This window comes from Neoarius graeffei, chromosome 16 (genome assembly GCF_027579695.1).
Source record: "Neoarius graeffei isolate fNeoGra1 chromosome 16, fNeoGra1.pri, whole genome shotgun sequence".
In the NCBI taxonomy this organism is placed as follows: Eukaryota; Metazoa; Chordata; class Actinopteri; order Siluriformes; family Ariidae; genus Neoarius; species Neoarius graeffei.
The window spans coordinates 20,324,474-20,347,580 of record NC_083584.1 but is presented as its reverse complement, the minus strand read 5'-3'; the positions used below and the strand labels follow the sequence as shown (position 1 = coordinate 20,347,580).

The 23,107-nt window shown below is 44.8% G+C and overlaps 2 protein-coding genes across 2 annotated transcripts in view; one reads left to right on the top strand and one right to left on the bottom strand.

Annotated features, from left to right (window-relative positions):
- The window catches only part of tomm7 (translocase of outer mitochondrial membrane 7 homolog (yeast)), a 41,323-nt gene extending 29,637 nt beyond the window's left edge, over window positions 1-11,686 (top strand). The window contains exon 3 of the mRNA XM_060942005.1: window positions 11,371-11,686. Within this exon, the coding sequence (XP_060797988.1) occupies window positions 11,371-11,386 (16 nt within the window). The 3' untranslated portion in view covers window positions 11,387-11,686. The remainder of the gene's footprint in view (window positions 1-11,370) is intronic.
- Window positions 11,687-11,721: 35 nt separating this feature from the next.
- Window positions 11,722-20,040, bottom strand: il6 (interleukin 6 (interferon, beta 2)). The gene is made up of 6 exons (XM_060942004.1): window positions 19,979-20,040; window positions 18,126-18,229; window positions 17,866-18,047; window positions 17,656-17,766; window positions 15,704-15,853; window positions 11,722-12,167 (listed from the first exon to the last, which is right to left on the bottom strand). The coding sequence occupies exons 2-6, from the start codon at window positions 18,142-18,144 to the stop codon at window positions 11,970-11,972; spliced, it is 660 nt and encodes a 219-aa protein (XP_060797987.1). The 5' UTR covers window positions 18,145-18,229; window positions 19,979-20,040; the 3' UTR covers window positions 11,722-11,969.
- Between the last annotated feature and the right edge of the window lie 3,067 nt (window positions 20,041-23,107).

Genomic DNA, 23,107 nt, shown 5'->3' with positions numbered 1-23,107 from the left:
TCTTTATTTTTTTTATAACATGCCATAATAATTTGCCATGAGATGTTTATATCTACATTAATTTTGTACAAGTGTGTCACGCCTGTGCGCCTTGGCGTGTGCATCAGAGAGATTCTCGGGCGCACTCTGGGCAGCACATGCGCCAAGCAGACTCTCACATGCTGTAAACGACTCGCACCTGCGCAGGATTAAGGCGCAATCGATGCACCTTAATAATAACTGAAAACGCACTTACTTTGCGAAGTATTGAGTTGCGTTGCTGACACATTACCGAGCCTTGTTTCCTTGTTTGGTTTCCTGATCCCTGATTTCCTGTTTCTCGTCTTTGATTCTGCTGAGTCTACGATGGTCTGTTTGTGCCTCGCTCGACTTATTGCCTGTTTTTTACCGTTTTTTACAATTTTGCCTGCCGTTCTGGATTGTTTGTGTCTTCATTTGTATTAATAAACACCTTCTGCACTTGCATCCGTCTCCCAACCATCTCTGATAGAATACTTCACACTCCCTGATAAAGAGAAGCACATTCACCTGTTCATACGCCATGTTCAGGAACAAGCTAATGTTAATGGTGCTAAAACGGCCACCGTCAAATGGTACGGTCCGAGTCTTGGACTTGACTCGGATCAATAGTGGACTCAACTTGAATGTTTATTTATTTTTAAACGACTTGGACTTGACTCGAGACTAGACTCGGAATCGAGGTTCAGTGACTCGACTTCAACACTGATGCACGGACTCGATTAAACGAGTTCACGTTACGGTTAGTGAAACGCAGACCGATTCCTGTATCAGCTTCAGATAAACCTCACGCCCCTGCATGAGAAATATTCCTGACACAAGTTGGTCTTAATGAAATGTCTGTGAGATGCTTTAGTCAGAATACCCCAAGGATAAAGCACCACGTCTCCTTTCTCACCCCGTCTAAACAGACCTGTTCAAAATGGCTGATTTGAGGAACAGCCTGCTCCTTTAACTGATAATGAGCCACTACTCCTCCCACCCCCTCTTCCTCCAACCAATCAGGTAGCACTTTCTTTAAGATATTCATTCGCAAGCCATGAGTGGAGATGCTCAGATGAGGGGGCGGGGTTATTCTACTGAGCTTCACTTGTGACCTAGAAAGTGGAGCCAAATCTGAACGGCTTGTTTTGTGTAATAGGAGCTCAAAAGAAACTGACTGGGCGTCTTTTTTTTTTTTTTTTTTATATCCACTGTACACACCCCATTAAAATGCTAGGTTTTTCTGATGTAAAAAAATGAGACCACAATAAATAATTTAAAAACTTTTCCTACCTTTAAATGTGACCTGTAACCTGTACAATTCAGTTGAAAAACAAATCTGTTAGGGGGAGAAAAATAAACATACAATAAGCTGGTTGCATAAGTGTGCACACCCTTAAACTAATACTTTGTTGAAGCACCTTTTGATTTAATTACAGCATTCAGTCTTTTTGGGTCGGAGTCTATCAGCCTGCCACATCTAGACTTGGCAATATTTACCCACTCTTCCTTGCAAAAGCGCTCCAAATCTGTCAGATTGCGAGGGCATCTCTTGTGCACAGCCCTCTTCAGGTCACCCCGCAGATTTTCAATTGGATTTAGGTCTGGGCTCTGGCTGGACCGTTCCAAAACTTTTTTTTGGGGTCATCGTCATACTGAAAGATGAAATTCATCTTCAGCTTTCTAGCAGACACTTGAAGGTTTTGGGCCAAAATTGGCTGGTATTTTTAGAACTGTTCATAATTCCCTCCACCTTGACTAAAGCCCCTGTTCCAGCTGAAGAAAAACAACCCCAAAACATGATGCTGCCACCACCATGCTTCACCGTGGGTATGGGGTTCTTTTGGTGATGTGCAGTGGTGTTTTTGCACTAAACATACCTTTTTGAATTGTGGCCAAAAAGTTCAACCTTGGTTTCATCAGACCATAACACATTTTCCCACATGCTTTTGGAAGATTTTATTTTATTTTTTTCTCCAAAAATTTAGCCGGGCTTGGATGCTTTTCTCTGTAAGAAAGGGCTTCCATCTTGTAACCCTACCCCATAGTCCAGACATATGGAGGATACGGGAGATTGTTGCCACATGTACTACACAACCAGTACTTGCCAGAAATTCCTGCAGCTCCTTCAGTGTTGCTGTCGGCCTCTCAGCAGCCTCCCTGACCAGTTTTCGTCTTGTCTTTTCATCAATTTTGGAGGGTCGTCCAGTTCTCAGTAATGTCACTGTTGTCTCATATTTTCTCCACTTCTTGATGACTGTCTTCACTGTGCTCCATGGTATATCTAATGTCGTGGAAATGTTTGTGTACCCTTCTCCTGACTGATACCTTTCAACAATGAGATCCCTGTGATGCTTTGTAAGCTCTCTGTGAACCCTGGCTTTGGCTGGAGGATGCAACTGAGTAAATGTCTGAACTTTTTTATTTGGGGTTAATCAGAGTCATTTTAATTGATGGCAGGTGTGAACCCAAAACGACCGAATGCTGTAATTAAATGACAAGATGGCAGCGCGCGTGGTTGCAGCGGCTTACGGCTCTCCTTTTCAGTGCTCTTTTGTTTGTTTTTTGTATTTATTTCTTGCTTGTTTGTGCAACATCGGTTCTGCGAACATACAGTACACCCGCCAGACACTTTTAGCCATCGGTAACCAACATCAGGTATCTGTTTCAAGCGACTTTCTCTTCACACATAACATCCCAGATGACCGAGCGAGACCGCCGGGCTCTCCGTGGATTGTTGTCGGGTCTAGGAGGTGGCGCAGACGGAGGAGGGAGAGGAAGCAGAAGCGGGGCTGCAGGTCCGGTGCTATGCTAAGGCTAAGAAAACCACACAAGCCACCTCTACCGAGCCTGTATCTCTCTAATGCTAGATCCCTGGTGCATAAAACGGATGATCTGGAATTACAAATCACTGGAAATCGCTATGTTCGGGACTGCTGTGTCTTAATTATCACAGAAACCTGGCTTCATCCGGAAATACCCGATGCTAGCTTGCAGCTAGCAGGCCGCACTCTGCTCCGCTGGGATAGAACTGAGGATTCTGGTAAGAGCAGAGGGGGAGGGGTCTGTATTTACGTGCATGATAATTGGTGTAACAACGGAACAATTATAGATAAACACTGTTCCCTGGACCTCGAGTACATGTCTATAAGATGCCGGCCTTTTTTTCTACCGAGAGAGCTAACTGTGGTAATTATCACAGCTGTGTACATTCCACCTGACGCCAGTGTAAACACAGCGCTCTCTCTCCTGCTGAACACCGTTAACAAACAGCAGCGGGCTCACCCTGACAGTGTTCACATAATCGCAGGAGACTTTTTAATAAGGCCAACTTGAAGACTGTACTGCTGAAGTTTTACCAAAATGTTAAGGCCAAGTTTACATTAGACCATATCTGTCTCGTTTTCTTCGCGGATGCACTGTCCATTTACATTAAAACGCCGGGAAATGGGAATCCGCCAGGGTCCACGTATTCAATCCAGATCGTGTCTGGTCCGGTGCTGTGTAAACATTGAGGATACGCTGTGCTGAGCTCTAGCTGGTGTCGTCATTGGACAATGTCACTGTGACCTCCACCTTCCTGATTCGCTGGCGTTGGTCATGTGACGTGACTGCTGAAAAACGGCGTGGACTTCCGCCTTGTATCACCTTTCATTAAAGAGTATAAAAGTATGAAAATACTGCAAATACTGATGCAAACACTGCCCATTGTGTAGTTATGATTGTCTTTAGGCTTGCCATCCTTCCACTTGCAAGTGGTAAGTGACGCGCATGCCCGATATGCACCGAGATATCACACACACAGCGGCTCAGTCCCGAATCACTGCTCGTGTGCTTCACTCGTGCGCTCTGTGAGCTGCGCAGGGCCGGAGTGCGCACCCTCCAGAGGGCACTCGCTGTTCAGGGCGGAGTGATTTGGAGCGCAGGATGCCTGCGGAGCCGAGCGTATCCGTGTATTGGCGTTGCTGTGTGCACGCGAATCGTGTATTGGCATTGCTGTGTGCACGCTAATCATTTTAAAAACGTTAATCTGATGATCCGCTGATACGGTCTAATGTAAACCCCACCTAAGTGTTCTACTAGAGAGGAGAACACTCTGGATCATGTTTATTCTAACATCAAGCACGCGTACAGAGCCATACCCCTCCCCCACCTCGGCCAGTCAGACCATCTTTCCTTCCTGCTCTCCCCAGCCTACACCCCCCTCAGACGCAGAGCCAGGCCCACCACAAGGACTATCACAACCTGGCCTGACAATGCACTCGCCAAACTACAGGACTGCTTTAAACAGACAGACTGGGACTTATTTGAACATCAGGAGCTGGAGACATTCACAGGAACGGTGCTGGACTATATCAAGTTCTGCATCGGGAATGTGACGGTGAATAAAAACATCCGGGTCTTCCCAAACCAGAAACCCTGGATGACCAGCCAGGTCCGCTCACTCCTCAGGGCTCGCGATGCTGCCTTCAGGTCAGGTGATAGAGCTCTGTACAGAGCTGCTCGAGCTGATCTGAAAAGAGGTATAAATAAAGCCAAGGCGGACCACAGGCTGCACATAGAGTCCCACCTGTCCAGCAACAACACACAGGAGGTGTGGCGGGGCATTCAGGACATCACAAACTTCAGAGACTGTGATGCGCCAACAGGAGACTGGAGTGCGCCACTAGCAGAGGAGCTAAATCGCTTCTTTGCTTGCTTCGAAACATCTCGGCAGCACTCATCTGCTCCTGCCCTGCCCCCACCACCACACAGTTCCTACACCACTCCTTTCACTGTACAGGAGCACGATGTCAGACGGGTGCTCCTGGCAGTGAACCCCAAGAAAACTGCCGGCCCAGATGGTGTACCTGGTAAGGTGCTCAGAGCGTGCGCCCACCAGCTCGCCCCTACCTTCACCAGGATCTTTAACCTCTCTCTGGCTCAGGCAGTCATCCCGCCCTGCCTAAAATCTGCAACAATAATCCCAATGCCGAAGAAGTCTCCCGTCACCAGCCTGAATGATTACCGTCCTGTGGCCCTCACCCCGGTAATCATGAAGTGCTTCGAGAGACTAGTTCTTCAGCACATCAAGGACCACCTCCCCCCCAGACTTCGACCCCTACCAGTTCGCATATCGCACAAACAGGTCCACAGAGGACGCCATTGCCGTAGCTCTCCACTCTGCGCTAAATCACCTGGAGCAGCAGCAGAGCTACGTCCGCATACTCTTTGTGGATTACAGCTCAGCTTTTAATACAATAATCCTGGACATCCTTATTAGTAAACTGAACACTCTCGGCCTCCCCCCTCTCACATGTGCCTGGTTAAAGGACTTCCTTACTAACCGGCCCCAGACTGTGAGACTTGGCCCCCACTTCTCCTCCACCCGCACGTTGAGCACCGGCTCTCCACAGGGCTGTGTGCAGAGCCCCCTCCTGTACTGCCTCTACACCCACGACTGTAGTCCGACCCACAACAACAACAACCTTATCGTCAAGTTTGCTGACGACACCACAGTGGTCGGACTCATCTCAAAGGGAGATGAGGCAGCCTACAGAGAGGAGGTCCTGAAGTTGGCAGCCTGGTGTTCAGAAAATAACCTCACTCTGAACACCAAGAAAACCAAAGAGCTCATTGTTAACTTCAGGAAGCAAAGCACCAACCTAGCCCCCCTCTACATTAACAACGAGTATGTGGAGAGGGTCCACACCTTCCGGTTTCTCGGTGTCCTCATCTCTGCCGACATCTCCTGGTCAGAGAACATCACAGCAGTCATTAAGAAGGCTCAGCAGCAGCTACACTTCCTGAGAGTCCTCAGGAAGTACAACTTAAGCTCCAACCTGCTGCTGACCTTCTACCGCTCATCCATCGAGAGCATACTGACGTACTGTATTACAGTATGGTACGGCAGCTGCACTGCTGTAGACAGGGAGAGGCTCCAGAGGGTAGTAAAGACAGCACAGAGGACCATTGGCTGCCCTCTCCCCTCCCTGATGGACATTTACACCTCCCCCTGCCTTAGCAGAGCTTAGAATATTATCAAGGACAGCTCCCACCCTGGCTTTGATCTGTTCAACCTGTTGCCCTCAGGGAGGTGCTACAGGTGCATCAGGGCAAAGACAAATCGATTTAAAAAACAGCTTCTTTCCAAAAGCCATAACCGCCCTGAACTCGGATATGCTCTGACTTTATAGTCTATTTTATTTTACTCATCTCGTCTCGTCATCTTCCGCTTTATCCGGGACCGGGTCGCGGAGGCAGCAGTCTAAGCATGGAAGCCCAAACTTCCCTTTCCCCAGACACCTCGGCCAGCTCCTCGGGAAGAACACCGAGGCGTTCCCAGGCCAGCCGAGAGACATAGTCCCTCCAGCGTGTCCTGGGTCTTCCCCGGGGCCTCCTCCCGGGGGGACATGCCTGGAACACCTCCCCAGGGAGGCATCCAGGAGGCATCCGAAAAAGATGCCCGAGCCACCTCAGCTGATTCCTCTCGATGTGGAGGAGCAGCGGCTCTACTCCGAGCTCCTCCCGAGTGACCGTGCTTCTCACCCTATCTCTAAGGGAGCACCCAGCCACCCTGCGAAGGAAACTCATTTCAGCCACTTGTATCCGCGATCTTGTTCTTTCGGTCATTACCCAAAGCTCATGACCATAAGTGAGAGTTGGAACGTAGATCGACTGGTAAATTGAGAGCTTCGCCTTTTGGCTCAGCTCCTTCACCACGACGGACTGGAAAAGCGACCGCATCACTGCGGAGGCTGCACCAATCCGCCTGTCGATCTCACGCTCCATCCTTCCCTCACTCGTGAACAAGATCCCGAGATACTTAAACTCCTCTACTTGAGGCAGGACTTCTCCACCAACCTGAAGAGGGCAAGCCACCCTTTTCCGGTCGAGAACCATGGCCTCGGACTTGGAGGTGCTGATTCGCATCCCAGCCGCTTCACACTCGACTGCAAACCGCCCCAGTGCATGCTGGAGGTCCTGGTTTGAAGAAGCCAACAGGACAACATCATCCGCAAAAAGCAGAGATGAAATCCTGTGGTTCCCAAACAGGATTCCTTCCGGCCCCTGGCTGCGCCTAGAAATTCTGTCCATAAAAATTATGAACAGAACCGGTGACAAAGGGCAGCCCTGCCAGAGTCCAACATGCACTGGGAACAGGTCTGACTTACTGCCGGCAATGCGAACCAGACTCTTGCTCCGTTCGTACAGGGACCGGACAGCCCTTAGCAAAGGGCCCCGAACCCCATACTCCCGAAGCACCCCTCACAGAATACCACAGGGGACACGGTCGAATGCCTTCTCCAGAGCCACAAAGCACACGTGGACTGGTTGGGCAAACTCCCATGAACCCTCGAGCACCCTATGAAGGGTATAGAGCTGGTCCAGTGTTCCACGACCAGGACGAAAACCGCATTGTCCCTCCTGGATCTGAGGTTCGACTATCGGTCGAATTCTCCTCTCCAGTACCCTGGAGTAAACCTTCCCTGGGAGGCTGAGAAGTGTGATTCCCCTATAATTGGAGCACACTCTCCGGTCCCCTTTCTTAAAAAGAGGGACCACCACCCCAGTCTGCCACTCCAGAGGCACTGTCCCCGACCGCCACGTGATGTTGCAGAGGCGTGTCAACCAAGACAGCCCCACAACATCCAGAGACTTGAGATACTCAAGGCGGATCTCATCCACCCCCTGTGCCTTGCCACCGAGGAGCTTGCAAACCACCTCAGTGACTTTGGCTTGGGTAATGGACGAGTCCACTTCGGAGTCATCAGCCTCAGTCTCCTCAATGGAAGACATGACGGTGGGATTGAGGAGATCCTCAAAGTATTCCTTCCACCACCTGACAATGTCCCCAGTCGAGGTCAACAGCTCCCCACCCGCACTGTAAGCAGTGTTGGCAGAGTACTGCTTCCCCCTCCTGAGGCACCGGACGGTTTGCCAGAATTTCTTCGAGGCCGACCGATAGTCCTTCTCCATGGCCTCCCCGAACTCATCCCAGTTCCGAGTTTTTGCCTCCGCAACTGCCCGAGCTGCAGCACGCCTGGCCTGCCGATACCCGTCAGCTGCCTCAGGAGTCCTGGAGGTCAACATGGCCCGATAGGACTCCTTCAGCTTGACGGCATCCCTTACTTCCGGTGTCCACCACTGGGTTCGGGGATTGCCGCCACGACAGGCACCGGAGACCTTGCGGCCACAACTCCAAACAGCTGCGTCCACAATGGAGGTAGAGAACATGGTCCACTCAGACTCAATGTCCCCCATCTCCCCCGGAAGCTGGGAAAAGCTCTCCCGGAGGTGGGAGTTAAAGACCTCCCCAACAGAGTGCTCGGCCAGATGTTCCCAGCAGACGCTCACCATACGTTTGGGCCTGCCAGGTCTGTCCAGCTTCTTCCTCCACCAGCGGATCCAACTCACCACCAGGTGGTGATCAGTTGACAGCTCAGCCCCTCTCTTCACCCGAGTGTCCAAGACATAGGGCCGGAAATCAGATGAAACGACAATAAAGTCGATCATCGACCTCCGACCTAAGGTGTCCTGGTGCCACGTGCACTTATGGACACCCCTATGCTTGAACATGGTGTTTGTTATGGACAAACCGTGACTAGCACAGAAGTCCAATAACAAAACACCACTCGGGTTCAGATCGGGGAGGCCGTTCCTCCCAACCACGCCCCTCCAGGTGTCACTGTCGTCGCCCACGTGAGCACTGAAGTCCCCCAGTAGCACAATGGAGTCCCCAGTCTGAGCACCCCTCAGTACCTCTCCCAGGGACTCCAAGAAGGCCAGATACTCTACACTGCTATTCGGCCCGTAGGCACAAACAACAGCAAGAGCCCTCTCCCCAATCCGAAGGCGCAGAGAGGCGACCCTCTCGTTCACTGGGGTAAACTCCAACACATGGCGGCTGAGCTGGGGAGCTATAAGCAAGCCCACACCAGCCTGCCGCCGCTCACCATGGGCGACTCCAGAGAAATGGAGAGTCCAGCCCCTCTCGAGGAGCTGGGTTCCAGAGCCCAAGCTGTGCGTGGAGGTGAGCCCGACTATCTCTAGCCGGTACCTCTCAACCTCCCGCACAAGCTCAGGCTCTTTCCCTAATGGAAACCCCTAATGGAGCAACAACCAAGGACCGGGACGTCGCCCGGTATGGCGCAGCCGGGGCCCCACCCTGGAGCTAAGCCCTGGGTTGGGGCTTGCATGCGAGCGCTTGGTGGCCGGGCCTTTGCCCATGAGGCCCGGCCGGGCTCAGCCCGAAGAGGTGACGTGGGCCCGACCTCCTGTGGGTTCACCACCCACAGAGGTAGCAGTAGGGGGCTGGTGCAGTGTGGATTGGGTGGCAGTCGAAGGCAGGGGCCTCAACGACCTGATCCCCGGACACAGCGGCTAGCTGTTGGGACATGGAATGTATTTTATTTTACTATTTTACTAATTTATAAATGTGCAGTACTTTTATAAGGTGACTCTCTATGCAATACTTTTATAATGTGCAATACCACACTCCAAAATGTGAAACGCAACACATGCACCTCAGGACTGTGCACCTTACACACAACACGTATACCTCAAGTCTGTGCACCTTACCTTACCTTGCAATAATTCATAATGTGTAATATTTTTTTTATCTTGTAATGTGACTCTCTCGTGCAATAATTTACAATGTGACTGTCACTGTGCAATACTTTATATGTGCAATACCTCACTCCATAATGTGTAACACAACACATACACCTCAGACTGTGCACCTTACCCCCCTTTTTTTTTTCTCCCTTTTCCCTTCCCCCCTTCCTCTCTCTCTCCCTCTCTACACGCTGTTTGAACTGATATGGAGCACTTGCATGTGACGTCACAGCCGATCCAGATTGTGACAGACGCCATCGTGTCGGTCAAACGCCATATTCTGCCTTCTACTTCTGGTTCTACTTCTGCTTTTACTTCTACCTTTTCTTCTGGAAAACCCTACTATATACAATTCTACTACAACGGCTGCGGCTACAAGCTCTCCCTACCTGTGCACGTTTTTTGTGTGTATTTTTGCGTGTCGCTGGTCTGTACCAGACTTCAATATCCACTACAACCGTATGGACTCACTGGACATTGGTTTCCAGCAGAAAATGACGGTTTGTAGCGATTTCAATCGCATGCACAACATTCCGGACGAGAAAAAAAATAACATTCTGGACGAGATGGCGAGACCAGCGGGGTCTCCGTGGATTGTTATTGGAAGTAAAGGGAAGGAGGCGGCGCTGGGAGCCGAAGCAAAAGCGAGGCTACAGGCAGAGCCGGCCTGTTGACTAAGCTCAGAAAACAGCCACTCAAACCTCCACTGCTAAGCCTCTACCTCTCCAACGCCAGATCCATGTAAACAAGACGGACGATTTGGAATTACCTTATTCTATTCTATAATTGGCTGGTCAGTGCTATACTCAATACTTAAGTGACTTACCCATCCAATGAGGATTATTTTCTTGTTTACAAGATGCCACATCTGGGTCGCTGACAAATCCTGAATTTCTGTAAAGAAAACTGTCCAGAGATTTATAAGCACGCAGTGCTTCACCACTGAACAGCGAGGGAAAGTTGATGAGGTAATCATACACGTCCGGGTATTCCGCTGGCAGTTCAAAATCCGGTCATGAAAACTCCGTCCGGAAAGCCATAAGGGTCACAAATCTGTAGATCGTTTATTTTAGACATATATCTAGTTATCTGTTCATTAGAAAAATGAGCCGTGTAGTCCGTCGGTTGAAATTGATCCATTCTGTACACGAGTGCAGCAGTATTCAGCGGTGTTTTTGACCGACAAGATGGGGGTTGTGTACTTTCCGGTCACGTGACTGCAATATCTCTATTGGAGATGCTTTAATCTCATTGTACATGTGTATAGTGACAATAAAGGCATTCTATTCTATTCTAAATCAAAAGGTGCTTTAACAAAGTATTAGTTTAAGGGTGTGCACACTTGTGCAACCGGCTTATTGTACTTTTTTTTTTTTTTCTTTTCATGTTTTTCTCCCGAACAGGTTTGTTTTTCAGTTGAATTGTACAGGTTATAGGTCACATTAAAGGTGGGAAAAGTTTTGAAATTATTTATCATGGTCTGATTTTTTTTTTTTTTACATCAGAAAAACCAATCGCGTTAACGGGGTTTGAACGCTTATGTGCGCAAACACTGAAAAAGTGAGTTGTTCATAATATGTCCCCTTTAAGATGAACCTGTGATTTGCCAGGATGTCAGAACAACTGTCAGAGCTTCTGACCAATCAGAATGGAGAACTGAACATTGCTGTAGTAGCAGCATTTACATGTTGGTCAAGGCTGGGTTTCTTCTTTGCACCATCTTGCTTGTAACTAACTTTTTTTTTTTTTTTTTTTTTTTAAATGTTTCTCCAGTTTGCTTTGGGGATGAAGGAGCGGTGATGAAGCACTCCTGCAGAAGACCAAATCGTCCCTACATCTCTTAAACAGCCGAGGTGTTGAGTCGTCATCTCGGAAGAGACACTATGCCTGCACATGTCCTTGAACTCAGTTTCAGCACTGTTTCCATTTTCCTCCTTCATCTCCCTGTTTGGGAAAGTTGTTTTTAAACACGTCTGGATCATTTTGTATTTTTGCCATTCGTAATTTATTCCCTCCATTCAATTTTGCTCAAACTTGCTCTTGTATCAGTGTTTACACCAATATGAACGAATAAATGACAAAAACAGCAGGTATTTCATTTAATGAAGCTTTATTTATCTCTTAAAAACAGTCACGTGTTAATATAACGCATACAAGGTGAGTTAATGTAACTCGGACCACAATAACTTATGTTCATATGCTGTACAAAAGTACAAATTTCTACTAATTTTCACTCTCGGAGTATTAATTCCCTTCACTTTCGAATATTAACTTCTCAATTTTAAATATTTAAACTTTTTAAAAAATAACTGCAATAAATAGATAAATAAATAAATATGTGACCAGATAAATAAAATAAGACCCCAGGCAATTCATTGCTTGTGTTTTAAGAGCCAGCCGTCTTCCCTTATGATGTGTTTGGTTAGTTTCTTAGTCTTCATGAAGTTAATGGCTCTGGCTGTATCGGTCATGAAGTCTGCGAAGTAGTACAGAATGGAGTGTGTGAGAATCTTCCGTTTCCACGCTGAATCGTCGGGTAAGGAGGGGAGGTCAGCTTTATCGTTGTTTACCTGCAGACACAAACAGTGTTCGAGTTAATAATAATTATAATAATGACGAGTGGAAGGAGTTTCATCTTGGAGCACTGAGTATTTGATCGTTTAATGAGAAACTAGAAATGAATAGATCCACTCAAATCTTATCAATTCTATCTTCAGTACTATGACTCTTCCCAACTCCATGCAGTTCTCACGATGTTTCTGTAACTGCATTACCATTTTGTCTTTTCAACATGGATCTAAGAAAACATGCATTTTTTTATTTTATAGGAGTAACAGATTGGAAATACAGAATTACAAATATGCAATAAACAATTAGGCTTTATTAATGTTTTTTATATACTGTATCAAAGATTTCCCATGTATTGATTGGCCAAGGATAGCTAATAATAGTTACATCGTTAATTACACAATGTATTTCGTGACATCAAAAATAAAATAAAAAAAGTGGATATGGTGCGAGTTAGTCATGGTATTTAAGTTATTCCACGAAATTGAGTCATACGTGAGCTGATAGCCGATGAGGCACGTAGCACCGAGTTGGCTATAAGACATGTACGACAAGACTGATTGGAATAACTTTTTTTTATTCTATCCGCATTCAGTGGATTTTGAGAAACGGAGCATTTTTATTTTTTGCAAATTCAATAAATAAAAACTTTCTACAAAACATCTGACAATTTCCACTTAGAATGTAAACAAACCGGCAAAACGACAGTAGCAATTTGTGAAAAATACTATAATAATTCTTGGGAAAATAAAAGATGCGTTTTTACCATCAAATACTTTCATTGCATTTTTTTTTTGTGTGTGTATTTTTTTGGGATCTTCTTCTTTAGAGGTTTTTTTTTGGTGGTTGGAAAAAAAAACTGGGCTGGAGTGTGGAACAGGAGATATTGTTTTAGCTATTTTAGCTATCTTTTAGCTATTTCTGTTTCTTTTAAAGGTAGACTGCCTTTCAGATTCTTAAAGTTTAGGTCATAAAAAGAATTTTCCCCGACACCGAATTATTTTTGTTTAGTGGACCAAAAGCTATTGGATTTGAATCACAGACTTACAAAATTATTAGTTTAAAAAAAAAATTTAATGAATTTAGAGCCACGTGGCCCTAAATTATCTGCTGTTTTTTCCCTGCTTCAAGATACTGTGTCATGTGTCACGTGGTCGGCTTTCCCTGTTCGCGCAAGGTATTGTGGGAAAATGGAGAAATGTGAGCGTGTGAATGAAACGTGAAAGACCGACTACAGTAACGGAAAGCGAGAAGAAAAGACGTTATGTTGCAAAGGAAAGGAAACGCAGGACCAAACTAATAAATATCGGCGGTCAGCGAGCACCTCGGTGTGATCAGCTGTTCGTTTAGCGACAGAATGATGGAACTCTCAGCGCACGGTCAGTGGTAAACCTGTAGAGGGCAGTAATGCAACACTGTGGATGCCAGCTGCTGTAAAACCCAAAAGAAGAAAAAGAACGTAAACCTGCGCATGTGCACACGGACTTCCTCTGTCTGACTGCAGGAAGTGAGTGATTGGCCTGTTTTTTGCGAGATATTCTAGAAATAAACATTATATTACAATGACCAAATTCCAGCGGGAACTAAATTTCACTGATGGAATAAAAACGTGTTCTATTCCCTTCTAGCGGGTTTCATTCATTTGGTTTGATAGCATGCAATATTGCTAGCATATCGCTTATCTCTACCCAATGGAGAATGAGCGTTGAATATGGTTTATGACATTGCATGGCTGTCAAGACAACGCGATGTCACACGTCGGAGACGTAAAACTTCCGCACTAGCGAGCGACTGGGACAATTTGTAAACAAACATGGCCATCAGGTTTGCTTCGTTAAATACAGAAGAGTTTCAGCTTTGGAGGAAGTATCATCATCTGTACGTGCTCAGAAGTCAAGGTCCCATCAAGAAGCTTACATATCTTGCATAACTTTTATCAAGAAATATGAAACTTCGGAAATGATTTAAGGTACATAATTTGTAAGGAAACAAAAGCTGCCTTTCTGTTTTAGTTTAAACTTTGACACTAGAAAAGTTTACATGGACAATTTCTGATTAATTACTGTATTTTGGAAAAATTTGTTCAACAATTTGAGAACAATATTGATTTTTATTTTGATGTACAAAATAATGAACATCTCAATTCTGTCATTTACTATACCTAGATAAAATAGATGATTAATTTATTAATAGTAAGATCTCTACTGTATTGTTCTTTAATACCAAAGAGTTGGTTCAATTTGATACAATATGCAAGGAAAGGTAAACAAAATGTGTAGAAATAGAGATGTGGCTGATTTTGAAGCTGATTAAAAGCTAAAAATTTACTATGTCAGCAACATACAGTGGTGCTTGAAAGTTTGTGAACCCTTTAGAATTTTCTATATTTCTGCATAAATATGACCTAAAACATCATCAGATTTTCACACAAGTCCTAAAAGTAGATAAAGAGAACCCAGTTAAACAAATGAGATGAAAATATTATACTTGGTCATTTATTTGTCTATCCTTTCATAGATCCCTGTTCTTTAAATAAAACAGGGTGCCCACTCACACCTGATTGTCATCCCATTGACTGAAAACACCTGACTCTAATTTCCCCTTCAAATTAACTGCTAATCCTAGAGGTTCACATACTTTTGCCACTCACAGATATGTAATCTCATCTCATTATCTCTAGCCGCTTTATCCTGTTCTACAGGGTCGCAGGCAAGCTGGAGCCTATCCCAGCTGACTACGGGCGAAAGGCGGGGTACACCCTGGACAAGTCGCCAGGTCATCACAGGGCTGACACATAGACACAGACAACCATTCACACTCACATTCACACCTACGGTCAATTTAGAGTCACCAGTTAACCTAACCTGCATGTCTTTGGACTGTGGGGGAAACCGGAGCACCCGGAGGAAACCCACGCGGACACGGGGAGAACATGCAAACTCCACACAGAAAGGCCCTCGCTGGCTACGGGGCTCGAACCCGGACCTTCTTGCTGTGAGGCGACAGCGCTAACCACTACACCACCATGCCGCCCAGATATGTAATATTGGATCATTTTCCTCAATAAATAAATGACCAAGTATAATATTTTTGTCTCATTTGTTTAACTGGGTTCTCTTTATCTACTTTTAGGACTTGTGTGAAAATCTGATGATGTTTTAGGTCATATTTATGCAGAAATATAGAACATTCTAAAGGGTTCACAAACTTTCAAGCACCACTGTACATGGTCTGTTCTTGTGTCTTATAACGTGCCCTGATTTATTATCATATTTTTTAAGAAATATAAACTCTACAATATTGGGAAATTTGCTATTTTTTAAGACTGAAATGAACAATGACCTGAGGCTGCCTTGTCGACTAAGAACGAAACATCGATGTAGTAGATGTTCAGTTTTGGGATCAATTAACTATTGTACAAAATATTCCTGTGATATGGATCTCATCTTGTTGGTGGCTCCTATGGAGCCTAGGAATAAAGAAAAGTACGTTCATTTCTGAGAGTGAAGGGGTGTGTGTGTGTTTTGTAATAACTTACTTGGATTATTTCTTTGATTAAATGTAACAATCGTGTGGTCCCGAAGTGAATATTCTTCATGAGATCTGCGTTCAGGTTCTCCCTCTCCACATCAGGCAGGTAAGCTTGATACCACCGCAAACCGCTGTAGATCTGCTGCAGACATGTTTGCTGTAAACCCACACACACCATATGTGAGACAGGGCTGTCAATGAACACACCCATGTGAGAAAATAAATCCTCCACATCAGCATGTTACTGTAAGAGAGGATCAGTGGGCAGACTGACCAATTTTACTTCGTGCTTGGCTTCAACCTGTGATTTCCTACAGCGCCAGACAAAAGTTTGTACACCCCTACTCTACTCATTCATAGTTTATGTATTTTCTACATTGTAGAACAATACTGAAGACGTCAAAACTACGAAATAACATCTGGAACATATATGGAATTATGTGGTAAACAAAAAAGTGCTAAAAAAACAACGTTTGATATTTTAGATTCTTCAAAGTAGCCAGCGTTTACCTTGATGACGCTTTGCACACTATTGGCATTATCTTACCCAGCTTCATGAGGGAGTCACCCGGAATGCGTTTCAATTAACAGCTGTGCCTCATCAGAAGTTAATTAGTGCAAATTCTTGCCTTCTTAATGCGTCTTAAAGGAGAACTGAAGTCATTTTTAAACTTGCTTTATTTCTTAATTAACGTGTTATTCAATTACGTTTTCGGTTTTAGTAACCTTATATCGTGACTCGTATTGGCAACTACGGTAATTGCAATTAAATATTGTACTTATCGGCCTATTTGGTTTTTAGCCATGTTGAATTTAGTTCGTTTGGTCCACGGCAGGCGTCACTTATCCGCGCAATCTTCACGAGACTTGTGCGAGACTTCGAAACGTGAAGTGTCAGCCAGGTGTCAGTGCTGCCATTTTGAAAACTGTTTTCCAAACGAAGTATTGCACAAAAACGAGTTTAAATGACGATTACTGCCTACTTTTTTCAAACTTTCCTGATTGCTATCAAAACAAACAAAACTTCCGGCTTGATTACGTCAGCATTCGAAAGAGGGCGCGCGTCTTTTGACAACGTTGGCAGACGTCGGTCACTTTGATTTCCGCTGTATGTTTTACTTCCGTCCTACGATGTCTTGTACAGGTCTCAACGAATCTCGTTTACAGCCATTGCTTTGACATATGGACTGATATATTACAGAGCATATTTCAAGCACTCATAACTTGCTATACTGTAGCAGTGACAAAATAGTGATCAGAAATGCATTCCGATATGTAATAAAATGAGAGAAATAGAATTTTGATAATAAAAAATTTGCCTTCAGTTCTCCTTTAACCTCATATACAGTATTGTGCAAAAGTCTTAGGCACATGGAAAGAAATGCTGGAGACCAAAAATGGCTTAAAAAATAATGAAATTAAATGTTTCAACATTAAGAAAATGCTGTAATCAGTCAGCCATAATCAATGAAACAAAGCCAATATTTAGTGTGAGATGACCCTTTGCTTAAAAAAAAAAAAATAGTAGTCTCAGGTACAATGAGTGCAGTTTGATAAGGAGATTTTTTTTTTTAATCTCATAATAACGAGATGCTTTCTGGTAGTAAGGAAATATTTTTAATCTCATAATAACGAGATATTTTCTAGTAGTAACCTAAGTAGATTTTTTAAAATCTTGTAATAACGAGATACTTTTGTTTTAATGACTGAATGCTTTCATACAGTAACAAGATTTATCCTCTCCTAATAACGAGATGTTTTCTGATAGTAACAACACCCAGTGACTAAATGTTGCTGCTTTTTTGCAGTTATGAGATTTTCTCTTCTAATAACGAGATAACAGTTTTCTCTTCACAGGTAAGTAAGAACGCTCTGTAGAAGCTGAAGCAGGATTTCCTGGTCCAGGGGCAGCAGCAGTAGTGATGAGAGATCAGAGAGAGAGAGTTTTGTCAGCCTTACCGGGATGAAGTCGGAGGGCAGACAGCCGTCTGAGGGCCCGAGGAGCGGCATCTCCATCCTCACACCGGCGAACTCGGTCATGTTGAAAGTTTCGGCGAAGTCTCTTTTAAACTGGGGTCCAGATCAAATCCAGAGTCATTTCAGGAATTCATAAAAAATCTAATGTAGATCTCTGTTGTGTACTGTCGGAGTCACGTGTGTATGGAGTACCTGCTCATCGCGGACGCTCGCGATGTCTCTCCGCAGCTGTTTGGCGATGGAAAGCCACTTGTGGTCTGGCACATGCGCGTCATTCTGCGGCTCGCCTCCAGATGTTTCATAGAAACCCGCGTCTCCACTGTAGAGGCTGAGTGAGGGCAGGGGGAGCAGTGCGAGCAGAGACAGGGTGAGATCTGCAGAGAGAGAGAGAGAGAGAGATCAGGAGGAGGAGGAGGAAGAGGAGGAGGAGGCACTCACAAGCCGGTACTCACAGCGCAGCAGAGAGGGCATGGTCAGGTCGGGTCGTGTCAAGTCGTGGTGCTCACGTCGGGATGAGTCCTTCTTGTTGATTGCGTTGAGATCTTGAGTCTTTGCTCTGTGAGTAATTTCCAAGTAATTTATATAGCAGGGCTACCACCTCGAAAGAAAATTCCACAACCCCCTTTTTTGTGATTACTAATCACTATGATTTAAAAGGGAGAGAGAGAGAGAGAGAGAGAGAGAGAACCCACACACATACACGCACATTTTCATAAATTTTTTTCCCATCCTGTCTATCTACAAAGCAGTTCCACTGGTTGTGTTGGGAAGTACAAGTTAACTCTTACTCAACTTCCTTTGAGTATTTTTTTTTAACCAGAACTTACAACTTTTTTTTTTTAAAAGAAAGAATTATCTCCTTTTCCTTTCTACTCATTTTCTCTGGCTCCTCCATGAAAAGATATCAGTATCGGTGCCTTTCTGAGGTCATTACCTGCTTGAACATGTTCCACATGTAACACACACTGTTTCAGGCTGTAACTGAATTAGGATGAAATTTCCAGGATGTACACATAATTCACATCATCATTAGTGGTCAAGAAGGTCAGCCGGGCTACTGGTCAGAAGGTCATGAGTTCAAATCCCAACAACACTGTTGCGTTTTTTTGTTTTTTGAATAAAAAGAAGAAGAAGCCTTTATTTGTCACATGCACACTCAAATTCATCCTCTGCATTTAACCCATCTGAAGTAGTGAAAACACACACACGCAGAGCAGTGGGCAGCCATACAACAGCGCCCGGGGAGCAGTCACGGGTTGGGTACCTTGTTCAAGGGCACTTCAGTCCAAGGCCACCCCATGTTAACCTAACTGCATGTCTTTGGACTGTGGGGGAAACCCACACAGACAGAACATGCAAACTTCACACAGAAAGGCCCCCCGTCGGCCACTGAGCTCAAACCCAGAACCTTCTTGCTGTGAGGCGACAGTGCTAACCACTACACCACCGTGTTGCCCTGGTAAGAGGACTTACCATCCCTGCTTTGCCTACCAACAAGTGAGAGCTCATAGTCTCTGTGTTTTGATTTCATCCCCAGCAGTAGTAAAGTTCAAGACCTCTCAGGTCGTCTGATTTAGTTACACTACAGTTTACATCACTGATAATCATCAGCACTGTGCTAGATCATAATCTTATCCCTGTATCTGCCATTACATTACTAGCATTTAGCATACGCTTTTATCCAGAGCGAAATACAACACACCTATGGAGCAGTTGGAGGTTAGGTGCCTTGCTCAAGGGCACTTCAGCCATTCCTGCTGGTCCAGGGAATCGAACCGGCTCTCATCTTTTGGTCCCAAAGCTGCTTCTCTAACCATTAAGCCATGGCTGTCCCTTTCTTCTTCTCAGATTTGACTCTGGAACCTGCATTGGCTCCTTTCTTCACTCTTTTTTTCTTTTCTCGACACTCTCTCTCTGCTCCAGCTTAACCTTATACTGTACAACCTTACGCTCTATAGCCAAAAGTATCGGGACACCCGACCATCACACCCACAACTGCAAGATCCCAAACTGTACGCAAACAATTTTCCAGAACGTCTTTCATGTCTACAGCATTCAACAGGTGACTGATCAGGTGTCCAGATAGCATGAGATCATTCTCTTTGAACATGCAATATGGAGAGAAGGAACATTTTTCTGACAGGAAAACAGCACATACAGCTATAGAAGCAAGGCAGAAGCAGAAAGGTTAGGTACAGGACGAACAAAACTTTATTCAAAGCAGAAGTTTGACTATAATATTGTGATTATGGCTATGGATTATAGAGCAGAAAGGCTTTCTAAGGAGAAGGAAGACCATGCTCACCTAGAGTTATGAGAGCCGATAATGATACATTGTTTCAAGCCTTCACTTTTTGTACTTTCTAACGGTCCCCTGACTCTTGCAATGGGTTATGATCATGATTCTTGGAAATATTCAGTGCAGATAGGATTTTCATCTTCACACCATCTCCCTTCGATTTTGTGAAGCTGATAGCTCTGGTTTGCTGTTAACCCACAAGTTTTCTGATTGTGTCATCAAAAATAAACTTTCCAAAATGATTGAAGGAAGGTGTGATCGAAGAAGCAATATGCATCTTAAAATAAACACTATTTGGAGCTTTGCAGAGCATTAAATACACCCGAACACCTCCAAACTCTTTTTTTCCCCCTTAGCTTTGAGAAGAAAATGAGAATTCAGACTATTTCCCACGTTTCAGGTTAGGTGGTGTGTCACTGAGTTAGCATAAATTAATTCTTTTTTTTTTCATTTCTTCTGAATTATATTTCAAAATCTCTCTTTTTCTTTTCCACTTAGTTAATAAGATAAAAAAAAATCCCAGCTTGTTCTGTTGCTGACTAATCACAGCATATAAACTTCTCTGTCCGAAAAACTTTCCTGGGACAGAAAACCTAAAGTTCCAGCGTTACTGTTATGAGAAGTGTTACAAAGCGCTGACACAGGAGACTCCTTCTATAAACTTTAATAAACATCGCCATACAAAAAAAAAATCAAAAACAATGTCTTTTGCTTGTTAAATATAATAACAATCATTGTGTCTTTTCTTTTACATCTGTTTATTATGAGGCTTAGATTATGTGTGTTGTCTGAATACATTCCTGTAGTGTTTTATATCAATTGCGAAACATAAGATTTTCCCTTCAGTAATGGAAGAACGGCGTAATCAGTTGGGGATGCGTCCAAATCTGGACTCACAGTGGTGTTTGATAGTCATAGGATGAAAATAAGCAAAATGGATATCTCATCTCATCTCATCATCTCTAGCCGCTTTATCCTGTTCTACAGGGTCGCGGGCAAGCTGGAGCCTATCCCAGCTGACTACGGGCGAAAGGCGGGGTACACCCTGGACAAGTCGCCAGGTCATCACAGGGCTGACACATAGACACAGACAACCATTCACACCTATGGTCAATTTAGAGTCACCAGTTAACCTAACCTGCATGTCTTTGGACTGTGGGGGAAACCGGAGCACCCAGAGGAAACCCACGCGGACACGGGGAGAACATGCAAACTCCGCACAGAAAGGCTCTCGCCGGCCACGGGGCTCGAACCTGGACCTTCTTGCTGTGAGGCAACAGTGCTAACCACTACACCACCGCGCCACCCCCAAAATGGATATGTGTGTATGAATTGTGTTGTTAGTGTGCCTGAATATTGCATATCACATACCAAAAAACATTGCCATACATAATAATAATAATAATAAGAAGAAGAAGAATAGGCAGCACAGTGGTGTAGTGGTTAGCACTGTCGCCTCACAGCAAGAAGGTTCTGGGTTCGAGCCCAGCAGCCGACGAGGGCCTTTCTGTGTGGAGTTTGCATGTTCTCCCCGTGTCTGCGTGGGTTTCCTCCGGGTGCTCCGGTTTCCCCCACAGTCCAAAGACATGCAGGTTAGGCTAATTGGTGGCTCTAAATTGACCGCAGGTGTGAATGTGAGTGTGAATGGTTGTTTGTCTCTGTGTGTCAGCTCTGCAATAACCTGGCGACTTGTCCAGGGTGTACCCCACCTCTCGCCCATAGTCAGCTGGGATAGGCTCCAGCTTGCCTGCGACCCTGCACAGGATTAGCGGTTACGGATAATGGCTGGATGGATAACTGTAAACATTCATCTTCCAATGCTGCCTCTGGACCCATCCTCAGTGATGTTCCTGGAATCATTGGGTGTTTCGGGTCTTTCAACATCATACACCCTCCTCCAGGTGACCCAGCCAGGGCTGATCAGACCCTACTGGCTCCATGGCTGTCCTCTTTTGAGGCTCTCTCTGCCATGTTGGTAATACTGCGGATGGCTCTCCTTTTCCTCCCTCCTACGATGCCCAGATTGCTAAAGGCTCTGACTAGGGAACGAGCTGCAAATCGTCTGCACCCTACTTCCACTGGGAGACACCTTGCTGTCCATCCAGCCTGCTTACAGGTGTTAACCAGCTCCATGTACTTTGAGAGCTTCCTTTCAAAAGCTTCTTCCAAGCGATAGAAGCTCATGTTTCCATCCATAATAGATGGATGGATAATAATAATAATAAACATTATTAGTCACAGGGTTTCAAAAGCTGACACTTTCAAAAATATGACACTTATGGTTGTCCAGCGCTCTGTGCAGCAGTGCTTCAGTGCTTGGCGTGATGTTCTGGGCGATGTTGCTCGGTGGCGTCACGGCGGCTGTGCAGGCAGCTTGGGACACATCAGCGCTTTGTGTGACGGTGCATTTGTGCTCGCTTTGTGGATCCATGGCATGGTGTTCCGGGCGGTGTTGCCCGGTGCTGTCGCGGCGGCTGTGCTGGAGGTGTGGGACTTGTTTTCGTGCACCTTTTGGTGGGACTGTGGCTGCTACACCATTGGAATGACATCCTTTATTTGGTCAGGATGTCATTATGTTTTTTTTCCCTATAATTGTAAAGCGACCTTGGGTTTTGATAAAAGGGCTATATAAATTGAAATTATTATTATTATTACTACTTGTTTACATGAAAGTTGTGCATAACAGATATAAATGAATGGCACATATATTTAATAGAATAAGTAAAATATGATAATGTGGATAAAAATATTGAAACCTATAGTGATTTGTATTGACAATGTAAACTTTATGAAATAGTATGAAAATTATAATAATGTAGAGGTTTGAATACACTGGACAATTTAGCATTTATCTCGAACATTTTTAGTTATACAGTATACTGTACAACACCAGTAGTTTGAGCAAAATGATTTCACACACTGAGAGTTTATAACTACAGAGTCCAGACTGTTCAATAATTTAGCAGCAGAATATTTGAAGGATCTATAACCAGACTCGGATGATATTCGACCATGTGGATGTTAGATTTGTTTCTAGTGTTGTAGTTATGTACTTCAGAATTGCAGGTAAACACGTTCCTGAGGTATGATGGGCAAAGCCCTTTCAACCATTTGAATACAAATAGGCATTTATGG

What these genes read in the sequence shown, in the direction of transcription:
- il6 (XM_060942004.1), bottom strand. An exon ending in CGAGCGTCCGCGATGAGCAG is followed by an intron (nt 17,767 to 17,865) that starts GTACTCCATACA and finishes TCTGGACCCCAG; the next exon opens with TTTAAAAGAGACTTCGCCGA. An exon ending in TAATCAAAGAAATAATCCAA is followed by an intron (nt 12,168 to 15,703) that starts GTAAGTTATTAC and finishes TTGTGTCTGCAG; the next exon opens with GTAAACAACGATAAAGCTGA.